The following is a 19,238-nucleotide window of genomic DNA, read 5'->3' on the forward strand; positions in this document are numbered from 1 at the left end:
GTGAGCTGAGATTGTGCCATTGCACTCCAGCCTGGGCAACAAGGTGAGACTTCACCTCAAAAATAAATAAATAAATAAAAGCAGTCAGGAACAATGGCTCAAGCCTATAATACTAGCTACTCGAGAGGCTGATCACCTAAGGCCAGGAGTTCAAGACCAACTAACATAGCGAGACTCGATCTCATAATTAAATAAAAAATGAAAATATGAGCTGGGCGCAGTGGCTCACGCCTGTAATCCTAGCACTTTGGGAGGCTGAGGTGGGTGGATCACCTAAGGTCAGGAGTTCAAGACCAGCCTGGCCATCATGGTGAAATCCCCATCTTAAAAAAAAGAAAAAAGAAAAAAAGAAAAGAAAATATGAAAAAAATAATAAATGTGTATCTAGCTAAATATAGAGGGGAATGTTTTACGAGAAGCAGTACACTGATAGTTAAAGATTTACTAGTGGTGCCAGGCATGGTGGCTAACAGCTGTAATCCCAGCCCTTTGGGAGGCCAAGGCGGGCAGATCGCAAGGTCGGGAGTTCGAGACCAGGCTGACCAACACAGTGAAACCCTGTCTCTACTAAAAATACAAAAATTACCCAGGTGCAGTGGCACATGCCTGTAATGCCAACTACTTGGAGGCTGAGGCAGGAGAATCGCTTAAACCAGGAAGGCAGAAGTTGCAGTGAGCTGAGATCGTGCCATTGTACTACAGCCTGGGTGACAGAGCGAGACTCCGTCTCAAAAAGAAAGAAAAAAAAAAAAAAAGAATTATTAGTGAAAGGGAAACAGTAATTACATAACAGAGAAACCGGACAACACCCTAACCTCAGGGAGAATCAAAGTACATATTGCCAATGAGGGCACATGGCTATCATGGGCCTGCAGAGGCAGTGTTCCGAGATCATCGCAACATTGCCTGCATAACCTAAACCTCTCAGGAGTAAATATCAAGCAAATCCAAATTGAGGAACAGTCCTTATTATATAATTGCTACATAATTATATTGCAAGTAAATACACAATCATTTACTGGAGGAGAAAAAACACTCTGAAGGAAATTTTTATTGGAAAAATTGAAGAAATAATGAAACATGAGATACAAAGTAAAGTAATCTATTAATGTTTCTTTAATTTGAAAACTATATTGTGGCTATAGTTTTTCTTTGATCTTAGAAAAGAAATGCTCAAGCATTAAGTAGAATGATGTTTTCAACTCAGTCTCAAAAGTTCAGGAAAAAAAATTACATAGAGAATGATAAATTAAGTGTAGCAAAATGTTAAAAACGAGTGACTGTACTAAAGAGTTTACAAGAATTCTGTTTTAAATTATCTAAAAATAAGAAGCTAAAATATAGTGCTTTTTAAAAGCAAGAATTCAGTATACTTCGGTTCCACCAATACTTCTAAGCAAAGAAAGCACACAAAAAAGAAAATTTGTACCACTTAAGTGTAAATGCCAGCAAATTCACCTCAATTATCAATATGCATCAATCTATATGAAACATAGTGAGAACTCTACCTCTTAAAAATAAATGACTTTTTAAAAAAACAAGTATGCTAACTGGTCTGATAGTATAAAACAGTCTCAGCCCTAGGACACAGCTTCAGTAGGTGAGACCAGACGTACCAGTCAATGCTAATTGAGGTAACAGTCTTCGAAGGAAAGAAATCACTGTGGATTAGTGACCAGGAAATGGGCTTGGCAGGGAATGGGACCTTGAAGAGTTCAAGCAGATTAAGTAAAGAGCAAAACAAGGAGTGGTAAATGGTAAAGACTAGTTATCCATTCTGAATATTACTAAGGATTCAGAGGCTTAAATAAGCAACAAAAGAGATCCATCTAGCAGAAAAAGAGGAGGGCATGCTAGTGAGTCTGCCTGAGTGGAAAGGGTTGCCAGTCTAAGAATGTGATAGATGGAGAATAACCAGTCTCTTAGTAAGGGGGCTGGCCAGGAGCAGTAGCTCACGCCTGTAATCTCAGCACTTTGGGAGGCCGAGGTGGGTGGACCACTTGAGACCAGGTGTTCAAGACCAAACTGGCCAACATGGTAAAACCCTGTCTCTACTAAAAATACAAAAACAGTTGGGCACAGTGGCTCGTGCCTATAATTCCAGCTACTCAGGAGGCTGAGGCAGGAGAATCGCTTAAACCTGGGAGGTGAAGATTGCAGTGAGCCGAGATTGCACCACTGCACTCTCGCCTGGGTGACAAGAGCAATACTTCATCTCAGAAAAATAAAACAAAACAAATAAAAATATAAAAATACAAAAAACCTAGCTGGGCATAGTGTGTATGTCTATAATCCCAGCTACCTGGGAGGCTGAGGCAGGGGAACCACTTGAACTCAGAAGGTGGAGGTTGCAGTGAGCTGAGACGCACCACTGCACTCCAGCCTAGGCAACAGGGTGAGACTCTGTCTCTTAAATTAAAAAAATTTAAAAATTTAAAAAAAAGAAAAGAAAAAGAGGCTGGCTAAGCACAACAGCAATGGCTCATGCCTATAATCCCAGCTACTCAGGAGGCTGAGGCAGGAGGATCACCTGAGGCCAGGAATTTGAGATCAGCCTAGGCAACAGGGAGACCCCGTCTATACAAAAAATTAGCTGAGTGTAGTGACGCATACCTGAGGTCCCAGCTACTTGGGAGGATGAGGTGAAAGGATCGGTTGAGCCCAGAAGGTTAAGCCTGAGGTGAGCGGTGATGGCACCACTGCATTCCAGTCTGGATGGCAAAGCAAGACCTTGCCTCAAAAAAAAAAAAAGAAAAAGAGAGAGAGACTACTAGTGAAGTCTAAATGTGTCTAAATCACTTTGTTAAAAATGTGGCCAGGTACCGTGGCTCATGCCTGTAATCCTAGCACTATGGGAGGCTAAGACAGGCAGATCACCTGAGGTCAGAAGTTCAAGACCAACCTGGCCAATATGGCTAAACTGCATCTCTACTAAAAATACAAAAAAAATTAGCTGGGTGTGATGGTGGGCACTTGTAATCCCAGCTACTCAGGAGGCTGATGCAGGAGAATCACTTGAACCCAGGAGGCAGAGGTTGCAGTGAACTGAGATCATGCCACTATACTCCAGCCTGGGTGACAGAAAGAGACTCTCTCAAAAACAAAAAACAAAAAAATTTAAGCACAGCCATCCTAGTCTGATCCCATCATTTTAAAATTACAAAGAAGAGCATAAAAATAACTCCCTTTCCCTTACATTCTCAAAAGTGAGCCCTTTTCAATAATTATTAGAAAGCATACTGGGTAACCAGGTGCTGTGGCTCATGCCTATAATCCAGGCACTTCTGGAGGCCAAAGCAAGAGTATTGTTTGAGCCTAGGTGTTCGAGACTTTATTGTTACTAAAAAATGAAACAATTAGCCAGGTGTAGAGGCACAGGCCTGTAGTCCCTGCTACTCAGAAGGCTAAGACAGGAGGATCACTTGTGACCAGGAGTTCACGGCTGCAGTAAGCTGTGATCATGCCACTGCATGCCAGCCTGGGCAACAGAGACCCTGTCTCTAAGAAGAAAAAAAAAAAAGAACAGGCCAGGTGCAGTGGCTCACAGCTATAATCCCAGCACTCTGGGATGCTGAGGTGGGCAGATCATGAGGTCAGGAGATCAAGACCATCCTGGCTAACACAGTGAAACCCCGTCTCTACTAAAAATACAAAAATTAGCAGGATGCCATGGCACGTGCCTAATAATCCTAGCTACTCAGGAGGCTGAGGCACAAGAATTGCTTGAACCCAGGAGGCCGAGCTTGTAGTGAACCTTAGATTGCACCACTACACTCCAGCCTGGTGACACAGTGAGACTCCACTTCAAAAAAAAAAAGTGGGGGTGTCAAGAATAATACTTCATAGGTATTACCTGAAACTTCTACAGATCCTTTCAAAGCATTTTAAAGATGCTCCTATAATACTGTAGGTCATAATACAATAGGATGCAGGTTCAGTGGATATTCAAAATCAAACCCATATTAAGTGACTTCAAAAGCTACTGTCAGGTCAGGAGGAGTGGCTCACGCCTGTAATCCCAGCACTTTGGCAGGCCAAGGCAGGAGGATCACTTGAGGTCAGAAGTTTGAGACCAGTCTGGCCAACATGTTGAAACTCCATCTCTACTGAAAATTCAAAAAATTAGCCAGGCATGGTGGTACACACCTGTAGTCCCAGCTACTTGGGTGGCTTAGGAGGTCAAGGAGAACTGCTTGACCCCAAAAGGGAGAGGTTTCAGTGAGCCTAGACTAGACCACTATACTCCAACCTGGGCAACCAGATGAGACTCTGTCTCAAAAAAAAAAAAGTTACTGTCACATTCATCCTATTATAGTTCTGCCATTTAGCACCTACTTCATAAAAGCAATAATAGTTTGGCTGGGCACAGTGGCTCACACCTGTAATCCCAACACTTTGGGATACCAAGGCAGGCAGATTACCTGAGGTCGGGAATTCTAGACTAGCCTGACCAACATGGAGAAACCCCATCTCTATCAAAAATGCAAAATTAGCTGGGTGTGGTGACACATGCTTGTAATCCCAGCTACTCAGGAGACTGAGGCAGGAGAATCACTTGAACCCGGGAGGCAGAGGTTGCTGTGAGCCAAGATGGAGCTATTATACTCCAGCCTGGGCAACCAGCAAAACTCCCATCTCAAAAAGAAAAAAAGCAGTAATAGTTAATACTTATACAGCACTTACTATATGCCAGGCACTATTCTAAATGTGTAATTACATCAAGTGATTTAATCACACAGCAAACCTATTAGTAAAGTACTATTATTGTTCCTATTTTATAGTTGAGAAAACTAAAGCACAGAAAAGGAAAAGTGACCTTCCCAAGGAAAGTGACCCAGTGGCTCTCCCAGTAGAGGAAGGATATGTATACAGGTAGTAGCCCAAAGTCAGCTTCTTAACCACTTTCTCCCCTCATTTCATTAAGTTACTTAACCTCTCTTCTCCACCAAGAGAGTGGAGGAGCTAACAGGCCCACATGCTCTTTTCTGAATCCTGAAGCAGTAGACAGGCTTCAGAATTCACATTTTTTCTGGTTTTCAGAAAATAATAAGCATGCCATTAAGCATCAAGCATATTAATATTTCAGCAGTTAAATAAAATGCAAGCATACTCACACTGAATGGGATGGATAAACAGATAAAACAGCCTTACATCATTGCAGGTCAGGTTAGGTTTTGTCACCAAAAAACTAACAAAAGAAGTCCAGTTTTCAGAGCCTTTTATATTTTCAAATTGCATTAACAAACTTGATAGAATTTTCAGCAAGATTAAATAAGAATACATATACATGAGAACGTATAGGATCTAGTACACAGTAAGTAGGTAGGCAGAATATATGGTAGCTATTACATTAAAATTAAAATATATTTGATTTTATTTTCTAAATATCACTGGATAATTTAAATAAAATCTCCAAGTATTACAAGGGCAGTCTGCAGAGTACCCAAATAGAGGGGGGGTGGGAGAGAAGATGACTTTAGCAACATTAAAAACAGTATCTTATAAAATCAACTGGTAGGAAGGGAGGCTGAAAAAATAAAGATCTTTCCGACCATAAAAAATTCTCAATCGTGGTCAGGCAAAGTGGCTCATGCCTGTAATCACAGCACTTTGGGAGGCCCAGGCAGGCGGATCACTTGAGGCCAAGAGTTCAAGACGAGTCTGGCCAACATGGTGAAACCCCATCTCTACTAAAATTACAAAAAAAATCTGCCAGGTGCAGTGATGCACACCTGTAATCCCAGCTACTCAGCAAGCTGACGCGCAAGAATCACTTGAACTTGCGAAGCAGAGGTTGCAGTGAGCCGAGATCTTGCTACTGTGCTCCAAACTGGGCAACAGGGTAAGACTGTCTCAGTAAAAGAAAAAAAAATTAATCTTTAAAAAAAGTCTATTCAGTCTTTTATAAATCACAGACAGCTCTGGATAGGGAAAGGTTTAAACTCTAATAATTTTAAATTCCCAACCATGTGCCTTCAAAGACTCCTCTAAAAAAACCTTACTGGATAATTGTTTGGAAATAAAGATGGAAACAACTATAGATATAGAAAACACTTATGCTTCAGTTTTTTCAAAAGAAAAAATAGTATCTGTACAGTATTAAAATTATTTAACTCCCTAAATAGAAATTCCTTTTTAAATAACTATCCAAGAAAATTATAATAGTCACAAAGTGGGCAAAACATTTTAAGATCGGACAAATCTTGATTTCATTTTTGTATTAATATATCGATTACAGCAACATAATTGACATTTTACAAATAAATGCCAGCATAAAAGAATCTTTTTTATGAGAGACCAAGGTTGGGGGATCACCCGAGGTCAGGAGTTCAAGACCAGCTTGGCCAATGTGGTGAAACCTCATCTGCATTAAAAATACAAAGAAACTAGCCAGGCATGGTGGCACGCATCTGTGGTTCCAGTTGCTTCGTAGGCTGAGGCAGGAGAATTGCTTAAACCCGGGAGGCAGAGGTTACAGTGAGCCAAGATTGCGCCACTGCACTCTAGACTGGGTGACAGAATGAAACTCCATCTCAAAAAAAAAAAAAAAAAAAAATCCTCAAATAAAGGTTACCTAACAACTTACTTTATTTTAGTCTTTAAATCCATTTCAAACTCAGTCATCCAGCACTTACTAAACACTGATCTGTGCCTAACAGGCTTCAAAGCTGACAGTTGTACTTCCTCTAATGAACAGGTAGGTTTCATTACTGCCAGGTCCAGGCCAATCAAGGCAAAACAGCATGTTATCTAATTTAAGATGTAGGACCATATAGAAGAAATATGATTTCCAAAAGTGTCCAAAGTTCACTCTATCGAACTGAAGAGCAATTAATGTTTATAGCAAATAGCTGTTGCCTGGGTGAATGAGGAACAGAGAACTCTTATTTCTAACTGCCAGGTTAACTACCCACCAAAACCATAAAGTGGTATGGCAAAATATAGTTAAGTACATTTTAATTAGAACAAGGTTGTTTTCAAATCTTGGAGAATTGCATTCAAAAATCTTGGAGAATATCATTCAAAAGGGCATCTTAGATATATCTGCTATTATCTACCATTTACAATTTTAGGCAATTTGTTTAAGTAACCTCTGAGTCTTGGTGTCTATCTATGAAATGGGGATTGCCGGGTGTGGTGGCCCACACCTGTAATCCCAGCACTTTGCGAGGATCACAAGGTCAGGCTTTCGAAACCAGCCTAACCAATATGGTGAAACCTCATCTCTACTAAAAATATAAAAATTAGCCGGGAACGGTGACATGCGCCTGTAGTCCCAGCTACTCAGGAAACTGAGGCAGAAGAGTCACTTGACTCCAGTCTCCATCTCAAAAAAAAAAAAAAAAAAAAAGAAATGGGGATTAATAGAATTTATTTCAACAGATTTTCCAGAGTTAAATGAAACAATGTAAACAAAGTAGTTGGCACATGACTTAGTATAGAAATTGGAAATACATAGTAGCTACTATAAAATACAGAAAGTAAAACTTGGCAACCTTCTTAGATGGCAGAAATATTCAGGAAAAAATAAAAATTTTAAAATTTAAAACCTCACACATACAAAAAAAGAAATATGCAAAACAGTGAAATTAAGTATTATAGAGATACAGGTTTTAAAAGGCTATAAAATCTACTATTGTATGTAAGACAACTACATAAAATTGGTTCAAGGGCAGTGGCTCATGCCTGTAATCCCAGCACTTTGGGAGGCCGAGGCGGGTGGATCACGAAGTCAAGAGATCAAGACCATTCTGGTCAACATGGCGAAACCCCGTCTCTACTAAAAATACAAAAATTAGCTGGGCATGGTGGCGCATGCCTGTAATCCCAGCTACTCAGGAGGCTGAGGCAGGAGAATTGCCTGAACCCAGGAGGCGGAGGTTGCGGTGAGCCAAGATCACGCCATTGCACTCCATCCTGGGTAACACAAGCAAAACTCCGTCTCAAAGAAAAAAAGAAATGAAAATTATGGACTACTTATAAATTCAGGAAATCATTTGCAAGACTAATTACCATCTCTACAATAAGGATTTAGATAAGCCACCCAAGTTACCCATCCCCACATATAATACATTGCTTAGAGGGCCGGGTGCAGTAGCTCATGCCTGTAATCACAGGATTTTGGGAGGCTGAGGGGGGTGGATCACCTGACGTCGAGAGTTCAAGACCAGCCTAACCAATATGGAGAAACCTGTCTCTACCAAGACATACAAAATTAGCCAGGTGTGGTGGCACATGCCTGTAATTCCAGCTACTTGGGAGGCTGAGGCAGGAGAATCGCTTGAATCCAGAAGGCAGACTACAGTGAGCCGAGATGCCATTGCAGTTCAGCCTGGGCAGTAAGAGCGAAACTGTCTCATACACACACAAAAAACACATTGCTAGCCGGGCGCGGTGGCTCAAGCCTGTAATCCCAGCACTTTGGGAGGCCGAGGCGGGTGGATGACAAGGTCAAGAGATTGAGACCATCCTGGTCAAGATGGTGAAACCCCGTCTCTACTAAAAAAGATACAAAAAATTAGCTGGGCATGGTGGCACGTGCCTGTAATCCCAGCTACTCAGGAGGCTGAGGCAGGAGAATTGCCTGAACCCAGGAGGCGGAGGTTGCAGTGAGCCGAGATCGCGCCATTGCACTCCAGCCTGGGTAACAAGAACGAAACTCCGTCTCAAAAAAAAAAAAAAGTTAGACTCCATCTAAAAAAAAAAAAGAAAAAGAAAAAGAAATCCCAAGTCCAATAAAACATGCCATGCCTGGTATAGTTTGTTTATAACACATCTAGTTAGCGTATAAAATCTGCTTTTAAGTTTTATTTTTAATTATATAATTTGTTACACGATTATTTATTTTTTCTTTTCTTTTTATTTTTCTAGAGTAGCTTCTCCATAGACAGAGGAGGGCTACCCCCTCGGCATAATGGCCCAGAGGATTCTTTAGACTCAGAATGAAACCAGGTTTAATGCCCAATAATAATCACTTCTGAAAAATTCCATATTAATGCAACATGCAAAGGAAGAACTCACTCACAACACATACGCACAGTAGTGGGTGTCCTAAAGTTGTGTGGGTCAGAGAGTTATTGGTACCTGCCTCTTCTGTGTTTTACTCTGTAAAGCCTTTATTGACATCTTGGCATATAAGCAGAATAATCACCAAAAAATATTACTTTTAATGTACCACAACACAATCATTCAAGCATACTACTTGAGGGCCTAAGTTCTCAACCTGGACACTGTAGTATAAGCTACTGATACCACTACTCACTGCTTCACCAGAATGGCTGTATATTTTTCCCACCAAAAGTAGGGCTATTGCACCATACGTTTCATGGTCTCTGTAAAGAAAAGAAATCATTGTCTTGGTTTATATTTCCTCAAAAAACAAGCAAATTTTCTACAAACTGCTTTTAAGAACTTAGTGAAAATTGAAGTTTCCTAAGGAAATCATTAATTATTTTTAATGCAACAGTACCCCCATATACACAAAGTTGGTATTTGTAAAAACATCAATTCTGAAAAACAGCTAGTTATATCCTTTAATAAACATGCACCACAAAATTAAAATGCACAAGCATTTTTTTAAGAGATAGGGTCTCACTATGTTGCCAAGGCTGATTCAAACTCCAGGGTTCAAGCGATCCTCCTGCCTCAACCTCTCAAACTGCAGGGATTACAGCAAGAGCCACCATGCCCATCCACCCAGTTTTTATTTATTTATTGTTTTCTTGAGACAGAGTCTCACTCTGTTACCCAGGCTGGAGTGCAATGGCATGATCTTGACTCACTGCAACCTCTGCCTGCCAGGTTCAAGCAATTCTCATGCCTCAGCCTCCTGAGTAGCTGGGATTACAGGTGCACACCACCACGCCTGGCTAATTTTTGTATTTTTAATAGATGGCATCTCGCCACATTGGCCACGCTTGTCTCAAACTCCTGACCTTAAGTGATCCACCCATTCAGCCTCCCTAAGTGCTAGGATTATAGGCATGAGCTACTGCACCCAGCCAAGCATTTTCAAGCACATTTACTTCATGATTTCTTATTTCATGTGATGCCCACCCACCCACAAAAAAAAAAGATTCAGAAAGACCTTTCAGGATTTTTACTTTTTTTCCCCCTGCAATTCAAAAGCTTCTGCGAGGAGGTTTTTAAGGATTTCCCAGTGGTTTTATAACTATGAGGAGTGAAGAACTACCTTTTCAGAAGCCTGGGCTGAAGGCTTTTGCTCTTTTCAAATTGTCTTGAGTGGTTCAATTTTCTTATGTCTGCAATTACTAAACTTGGGGCTGTTTTTAAGGGATAGACCTAAAAGTTTGTCAGCAGGTAGGATATCCATGATCATTTCTACTGACCCAAAACAAGGAGAGGCTTTTAAGAGAGGCCCTGATAAGGCTGTTGTTCTTGCCCTTTCAGTTTGCTCCTGAGGGGAAAATAACTATTTTAAAACAAGGAAATACAAGAGGATGAAACTGGAAAAAAAAAAATATACAGAATGTAAAAAAATTCTACAAAGTCCATGAGTTAACAGTAAGTTGCAAGTGAATAAAAGTAACAGCAGAACTACAGATAAAAAGGACAAGACAATCAACCAATTGCAATGCATGAGCTTTATGTGGATCCTAATTTGAAAACTGAACAGTCTTGAGCTTTTTCTTTCTTTTTTTTTTTTTTTTTTGAGACGGAGTCTTACTCTGTTACCCAGCAGGCTGGAGTGCAGTGGCACAGTCTCAGCTCACTGAAGCCTCCACCTCCCGGGTTCCAGTGATTCTGTTGCCTCAGCCTCCCGAATAGCTGGGATTACAGGCGCATGCCACCAGGCCTGGCTAATTTTTGTATTGTTAGTAGAGATGGGGTTTCCTCATGTCGGCCAGGCTGGTCTCAAACTCCTGCCCTCAACTGATCCACCTGCCTCAGTCTCCTAAGGTGCTAGGATTACAAGTGTTAGGCACCACGACTGGCCAAAGATCTGACATTTTAATAGTGACTGAATATTTGATGATATAAAAGAATTACTGCTATTATTTCAAGTAATAATGATAGTAAGATTGTCATTTTTAAAGTGTTTATCTTGGGCCGGGCGAAGTGGCTTAACACATCTATAATCTCAGCACTTTGGGAGGCCAAGGCAGGTGTATCACCTGAGGTCAGGAGTTCCAGACCAGCCTGGTCAACCCCATCTCTACTAAAAATACAAAAAATAGTATAGTAGTAGTCCCAGCTACTTGGAAGGCTGAGGCAGAAGAATCACTTGAACCCGGGAGGTAGAGGTTGCAATGAGCCAAGATTGTGCCACTGCACTCCAGCCTGGGCTCAAAAAAAAAAAAAAAAGTCAACAAGGCCAGCTGTGGTAGCTCACACCTGTAATCCCAGCACTTTGGGAGGCCGAGGTGGGAGGATCATCCGCGGTTGGGAGTTGAGACCAGCCTGACCAACATGGAGAAACCCCATCTCTACTAAAAATATAAAATTACCCAGGTGTGATGGTGTATGGCCTGTAATCTCAGCTACTCGAGAGGCTGAGGCAGGAGAATCGCTTGAATTTTGGAGGTAGAGGTTGTGGTGAGCTAAGATCATGCCATTGCACTCCAGCCTGGGCAACAAGAGCAAAACTCTGTCTTAAAAAAAAAAAAGGTTCAACAAAAAGGCCAGGCGCGGTGGCACATGCCTGTAATCCGATTACTTTGGGAATCCAAGGTGGGCAGATCATCTGGGGTCAGGAGTTTTGAGACCAGCCTGGCTAACATAGTGAAACCTGTTTCTACTAAAAATACAAAAATTATCCAGGCTTGGTGTTACAAGCCTGTAGTCCCAGCTACTCAGCAATCTGAGCAAGCCTCAAAAAGAAAAAAAAAAGTTCCACAAAAATATGACACAACCAATAATTTATTATTTTGTCTAAAAATTATCATTTAAGTTGACTGCAATGGTTCATGCCTGTAATACTAGCACTTTGGGAAGCTGAGGTGGGAGATTACTAGTAGCTTGAGGCCAGGAGATTGCAACCAGCCTGGGTAATGTAGCGAGACCCAGTTTCAACAAATTTTTTTTTAACTTGCCAAGCATAACGGGATGAGCCTCTCATCCCAGGTACATGGGAGGCTGAGGTGAGAGGATTGCTTGGGCCCAGGAGTTCAAGGCTGTAGTGAGCTATGATCATACCACTGCACTCCAGCCTCTGTGATAAAGTGAGACCCTGTCTCTAAACAAATAAAATAATCTAAACAGTTTAGAATCCTGATTAAGGACAAAAAGGGAACACGGAAACCCAAGTGGAATTTGTAGGGTTAATTGATTATTCTCATCTGCTAGTATTTAGACTATTTGCATTAGACATTGCTAATGAGCTCAGAAGTAAGCAGGTAATTTAAACTAAGAGAGCTGGGTATAAAACAACAGTGGCCAGGTGCTGTGGCTCAGTCTGTAATCCCAACACTTTGAAAGGCTGAGGTGGGTGAGCCTGGGCAACATGGCAAAACCCCATCTCCACCAAAAAGATCAAATTAGCCAGGCATGGTGGCATGCACCTGTAGTTACAGCTACTTGGGAGGCTGACATGGAAGGATTGCTTGAGCCCAGGAGGTTGAGGGTGCAGTGAACTACAAGCATGCCACTGCATTCTGGCTTGGGTGACAGAGCAAGACCCTCTCTCAAAAAAAAAAAAAAAAAAAAAGCCAGGCCTGTAATCCCAGCTCTTAGGGAGGCAGAAGCGGGAGGATAGCATGAGCCCAGGAGTTCGAGACCTGCCTGGGCAATATAGCAAGACCCCGTTCTCCACAAAAAGGAAAAAGACAAAAAAAAAAAAAAAAAAACACAGTGGAGGAGCACAGAGTAAACTAGGGAATGCATGCTTCATTTAAAGGCATCCAGTGTTTTATAAGACAGTGTCACTCTGTCGCCTGGGCTGGAGTACAGTGGCACGGTCTCAGCTCACTGCAGCCTCTACCTCCCAGGTTCAAACAATTCTTCTGCCTCAACCTCCTCCTGAGTAGCTGGGATTACAGGCACATGCCACCACATCCGAATAATTTTTTGTATTTTTAGTAGAGACAGGATTTCACCATGTTGGCCAGGCTGGTCTTGAACTACTGACCTCAGGTGATCCACCCACTTCAGCCTCCCAAACTGCTGGGATTACAGGCATGAGCCACCACACCCGGCCAGGCATCCAGGCATATAATGCTAAAACAAAGTCTGATTTTCACCAGACACTAAAAATATCCTCAAAATCACTGTATCATTTATGGGCCAAAGCAAACTACCTAGAAGAAAGGAGGACATAACAAACCAGTATAGTATAGGGAAAACCAGGCCACCTAGTCATTCTGTTCATTTTACATATAAACTGAGGCATAAGTTTGTTTGCTTGTGTCTAAGTGAACTGCCCAAAGCTAAATGAATTAGCCTAAGAACTAGGAACTAGAGCTTAGTGAGGCACAGTGATTTGCCCAAAGTCACAGTGCTAACAGGAGAGGCCAGCACCAATACTAGAAATTAAAGCCCAAGCACCCTAACATTCTGTCCAGGTCAACAATTTACTATTTAGCACCACTTTGTTTTCTTTCTTGGGTTACATATGTCCAGCTCCATTTTTTTCCACAGAATGATTCTCCTCAAAAATGTGTTCTTCAACCAAATAAATCTGAAAATAATGCAAAAAATAACACAACAGGGAGGGGAAGAATTTCAGATGATTACAAAAGCAGACTCTTAGTCATCCACACACATATATTAAATCCTGTGTTCTAGACTCGAACATCTTTTCCACATAGTAAATAGCTCTTCCAATTTTACAAAGACATTTCTGTCCCGTGCATAACATCAGCATAAAATATGGAATTTATAAAAGCAATAACTAGCCCTTTTGAAGACTGAAGAAAAGCACAAATACATTTACACATTTAGTCTCCCAAATATTAATTCTTTTAACTATCTCACTAGAGAGGCAAGAACCAAAACTTCAGAGCTTACTATGTATTCCCTAGTATTCAGCTAAGGAACTAGCTGAGTCTCTAGAGCCAGGTTTCATGGCTTTTACCCAACTAATGAATCTGCTTGGCTCCAACACCCATATCCTTTATATTATCCCCACACAGGCAATGAAATCACGAGAAGCACTAACTTCCAGAAATACGCAATTCTTTACTTTCTACTTAAAATAAAACTTAGCAGCCCAAGTAGCTTTCTAATATCCAACTAGAAAAAGCAGAAGTCGCTGGCACGGTACCTCATGCCTGTTATCCCAGCACTTTGGGAGGCCGAGGCAGGCAGATCATGAGGTCAGGAGTTCGAGACCAGCCTGGCCAACATGGTGAAACCCCATCTCTACCAAAAATACAAAAATTAGCCAGATGTGGTGGGTGCCAGTAATCCCAGCTACTCAGGAGGCCAAGGCCCAAGAATTGCTTGAACCCGGGAGGCGGAGGTTGTAGTGAGCTGAGATCATACCACTGTACTCCAGCCTGGGTGACAGAGCAAGACTCTATCTCAAAAAAAAAAAAAGAAAAAGCAGAGATTTTAGAATGAGATTAACCTCCTTGCTTTGCCACTTACAAGCTAACTGGCCAAACTAAATGAGCTTCCATTTCCTCCTGTGTAAATGAAAAAAAAAAAAAACACTATCAAGGTTGTAAAAAAACTAAAACATAGGTTCAATGTCTGGCATATAATGGGCACTCAGTAGAAAGCTCATTATTTTTACCTAGAGGTTGAATTCAATGGCCAATTCAAATAAGATATTTTAAAGCAACTGATGAATACTAAAGCCTTAGTAGAGTCTATATGAAGTATCTTGGCTGGGTGCAGTGGCTCACGCCAGTAATCCCAACACTTTGGGAGTGTAGAAGTGAGAGGATCACTTGAGGCCAAGAATTCAGACCTGGTGCGGGGGCTCACACCTGTAATCCCAGCACTTAGGAAGGCTGAGGCAGGCAGATAAGCCTGGCCAACATGGCAAAACCCTGATTCTACTAGAATCGCTTGAACCCCGGATGCAGAGGTTGCAGTGAACCAAGATCATGCCATTGTACTCCAACCTGGAGGACAGAGCAAGACTCCATCTCAAAAAAAAAAAAAAATAAGAAAAAAAAAAAAAGATTTCAACCAGCCTGAGCAACATGGTGAGACCTCCATCTTTACAAAATATTAAAAAATTAGCCAGGTATGGCCGGGCCAAGTGGCTCATACCTATAATCCCAGCACTTTGGGAGGCCAAGGCAGGCGGATCAAGGGGTCGAGGCAGGCAGATCAGGAGGTCAGGAGGTTGAGACCAGCCTGGTCAATATGGTGAAACCCTATCTCTACTAAAAATACAAAACTTAGCTGGGTATGGTGGCACTTGCCTGCAATCTACCCATCTCACAAAGTGCTGGGATAGATCCTATTATAAAATATTTTTTATTAAGCCATTAGGGAATCATATCAGACTTTTAAGTTTTTCTTTTAATATTCTGAGTATAACATGTATGAGATATAGCCCCTGCCCTCTAGAAGCTTATTAACTGAGAGAGATCAATTGCGGAAATGGTAGCTGGGCGCAGTGGCTCATGCCTGTAATCCCAGTGCTTTGGGTGGCTGAGGCAGGCAGATCACTTGAGCCCAGGAGTTCCAGAGGAGCCTGGGCAACATGCTGAAACCCTACATCTACCAAAAAAAAAATAAAATAAAATAAATAAATAAATATATATATATATATACACACACACACACACACACACATATATCTCTCAAACTAAAAGCTTGCTTAAAAAATAATTAAAAAAAAAAAAATACATTTATATATATATATATATATATATATATAAAGATCCTCCCACCTCAGCCTCCCAAGTAGCTGAGACCACAGGCACACAAGCCACCATGGTGGCTTTATATATATATATTTATAAGCACTGTTAGCAAGACACCAAAACTCAATTGCAATTCTCTACCAAAGAAAATTTTTTAAAAATAAAGCACTAACACAATGAGTACTTATCCATTCCATTTCCAAAAACAACTTACCTTCTGCACCTTCCTTTTGCAGATTTGAAATCCAGATTCTCACACAATCACTGGCCATCTCTTCTGTTTGATTCAATAGCATACACACTACTGAGTGTCTCTCACTATTAAATACATCAATAGAAAGCACACTCACCTTATTCTGCTTTCTAATTATGAAAACAGAAATGCAGGCCAGGTGCGGTGGCTCACGCCTGTAATTTCAGCACTTTGGGAGGCCAAGGCAGGAGGATCGCTTGAGCCCAGGAGTCTGAGACCAGCCTGGGCAACACAGTGAGACCCTGTCTCTGTTCAATAAGTAAACAAACAAATATAAACAGAAGTGCAAATGCCCTCATCCAAACTTATTATTTTTTGAGACAGTGTCTCACTCTGTCACTAGGCTGGAGTGCAGTGGCGCAATCTCAGCTCACTGCAACCTCCACCTCCTGGGTTCAAGCAATTCTCCTGCCTCCGTCTCCCAAGCAGCTGGGACTAAAGGCGCGCACCACCACACCCAGCTAATTTTTGTATTTTTAGTACAGACAGGGTTTCCCCATGTTGGCCAGGATGGTCTCGATCTCCTGACCTCGTGATCTGCCCGCCTCAGCCTCCCAACGTGCTGGAATTACAGGCGTGAGCCACCACACCCAGCCAAAATTATTTTTTAAAAGATACTTGAGATTAAATAATACAGAATAACTGCCTTATCTTTCTCCCCAAAAACACTATACTTCAATATGAAATTTTAAATGGCTTTTTTCCCCAAATGGGAAAGGATTCCTGTGTCTTCATAGGAGAGTAAGCAGTTTAAAACATACTAATAAGCCATTGCAAACAGGTGAGATACCATCAGAGTGTGTGCTGTTGCAGGAAACAGAATGGAAAGCCGTGAATGGGAGTCTCTGCACTTCATATCTGCAAAAGAAGAGAATAAAAAGGTTAACTTGGCCAAGCGCGGTGGCTCATACTGTAATCTCAGCAGTTTGGGAGGCAGAGGCAGGCAGATCACGAGGTCAGCAGTTCGAGACCAGCCTGACCAATATGGTGAAACCCCATCCCTACTAAAAATGCAAAAATTCGCTGGGCGTGGTGGTAGACCTGTAATCCCAGCTATTCAGGAGGCTGAGGCCGGAAAATCACTCGAACCCGATAGGCGGAGGTTGCAGCGAGTCTAGATCGGCCACTGCACTCCAGCCTGCGCAACAGAGCAAGACTCTTAACTCAAAAAAAAAAAAAAAAAAAGGTTAATTTAACTCCAGACTTAGATTCTCTTCCTGTTTAAAGCAGTGCCCAAACACATTTTAAATCAAAAAATGAAAATGTGGTGGTTAAGCCAAGTTTGTAGATGAACTCAACCTTCTTGTCCTTAATACATAAACTGTATCCCCAGTGTTAAAAGTTATTTGAACATTTTTATGCTACACCACCTTGACATTAGAGGATTAAAAAAAAATATCTCCACTCTTTAAACTTTCCTTACAACTACCATTAAAATTAGCAAAATATGCATCTCTATTGAACAGTTAACCTAATGGGAATGACTTCTAACCTAAGAATTACAGTTAAAAGGTTTATTTTAACAAATGCTCTTCCCTCTGTAAGGAGTGACAGGTAACCTTTTGGGAACCCCAATGTACACACCCCTTTCTCCAACCCTGCTACAGTTAAACGTTAATTTTAGGACAAACATACCAATGCCTCCTCGAAAGCAATGCCCACCCGCCCAGCACTCCGTTCTCTGCAAAAATCCATCTGCATTTTGCATTAACCCACTAGTCCCAGTGAGGGTGAATCCAGGCCAAGTCGCAGAAGAATTACCGGGCGTGAGGGGTGAGACCTGCGAGCCCATCTGCACCCGCGCCCTCCCACCTGGTGGCACACCTGCCCCGCAGGCGCCCACCTGGGGCCGGGACCGCCCCCTCCCGGCCCCGCGCGCCTGCCCCACTCGGAGCGCGTTCCACGCGCCGCGCAGGACCAGAGGGCGGTGCAAGCGGCGGGGCCCCGGGCAGCGGGGAAGCGAGGGCTCGGGGAAAGGGGGCCGCTCCGGGCTCGCTCCCTCCCTGGGGACCCAGCGGACCGCACCGTGCTGGGGGCGGACGCGGTACCTTTTGGACAGATCCATGAGGACCCCGGAGAAGAGCTTCTCCCCGAGGCGGAACGACACGACGAGGGCGTCCTCAATGATGTGGTCCAGCGTGACCCGCACCTCCGAGCCGGGGATCAGTTGCGACACCGTGGAGTCCCCGCCCGCGGGCGGCACGAGCGCCGGAGCTGCGGGATGAGGCAGCGGCGGCTCCTCGCGCTCCTCAGGAGCCGGAGGCTGCTCCTGCAGCGGTGCAGAAGAAGGTGGAAGTTCGGGCCCTCCCTGAGGCGCGGCTACCGCCGACTCCGCCACCCGAACGGACAGTTTCTCCTCAGCCTCCAGCTCCGGCCCTGCCGCCTCCGGGCTGCGGGCGAGCTCCCCCGGTGGCGGCGGTGGCGGCGGGAGCGGCGGCTCGTCGGCCTGAGGAGCGGACTGCTGCCCGTCGGCCTCGCCATCCGGCACAGACGCTTCAGTGGCCGTGACCGGTAGGGGATCAGTGCCGGCCTCACTGCCGGGGATGGGCTCCATCTCCGGCTCGGCCTCGCCGGCGCCCCCCTCCCCGGGGGACGCTGCAGTCGCTGCCGCCTCTGCAGCCACGGCCGCCATTTTCTTCCTGGCTTCTCCCTCCTCCAACTCCGGCTGCAGCGGCGGCGGCGGCAGCGCTGCTTGGTTCCCTGGGCCTTCCCCTCCCTCCCGCGAACACTTTCGTCCCGCCCTTTCCCTGATGCTCGTTTTTGGCACCTCGCCATTGGTTCCATCCTACAGCCCTCCCGCACTTATGATATTTCATTGGCCAGGGTCAGACGTCTATCATCTACTCAGTCCATCCTTCACATGCAGAGTAAGAACTTCTCATTGGCCAGATGTGTTGTCAAGTGTGGAATCTGAGTGGAGGAATAGGGGGCGGACTCCAAGGGGGCGGGAGAAGTCACAAAAGAGGAGCCATATACTCATCGCCTCCTGCTATAGGCTGGAGGAGGAAATAAAGTTTTATGGTTGGCCTACGCTCCTGCCCATTATCGGTCAGGTCTTCGGAGGTGGGAGAAAGGAGGGAATCAAGTAAAGTGCCCCTTCTTTCAGAGGCGGCGGAGGGGAGGAGTAACAACGGGTTGAGGGAGGGGAAACCGCTTCCCAAGAATCTCTGCGCAGAGATCCTTAGAATAAATGTTATTTCTAG

At 43.3% G+C, this 19,238-nt stretch overlaps 1 protein-coding gene across 5 annotated transcripts in view; it reads right to left on the minus strand.

The window, feature by feature from the left end:
• Positions 1–18,698, minus strand: part of PWWP2A (PWWP domain containing 2A) — a 45,072-nt gene extending 26,374 nt beyond the window's left edge. For all 5 annotated transcript variants that reach the window (XR_004737936.3, XR_004737932.3, XM_035284012.3 and 2 more), the window contains exon 1: positions 18,084–18,698. Coding sequence is in view for 3 of the 5 variants with exons in the window: in XM_035284012.3 (XP_035139903.1) it covers positions 18,084–18,667 (584 nt within the window). In the remaining 2 variants the exon portion in view is untranslated. The remainder of the gene's footprint in view (positions 1–18,083) is intronic.
• Between the last annotated feature and the right edge of the window lie 540 nt (positions 18,699–19,238).

The sequence above is a fragment of the Callithrix jacchus genome, chromosome 2 (genome assembly GCF_049354715.1).
Source record: "Callithrix jacchus isolate 240 chromosome 2, calJac240_pri, whole genome shotgun sequence".
NCBI classification, from domain to species: Eukaryota; Metazoa; Chordata; class Mammalia; order Primates; family Cebidae; genus Callithrix; species Callithrix jacchus.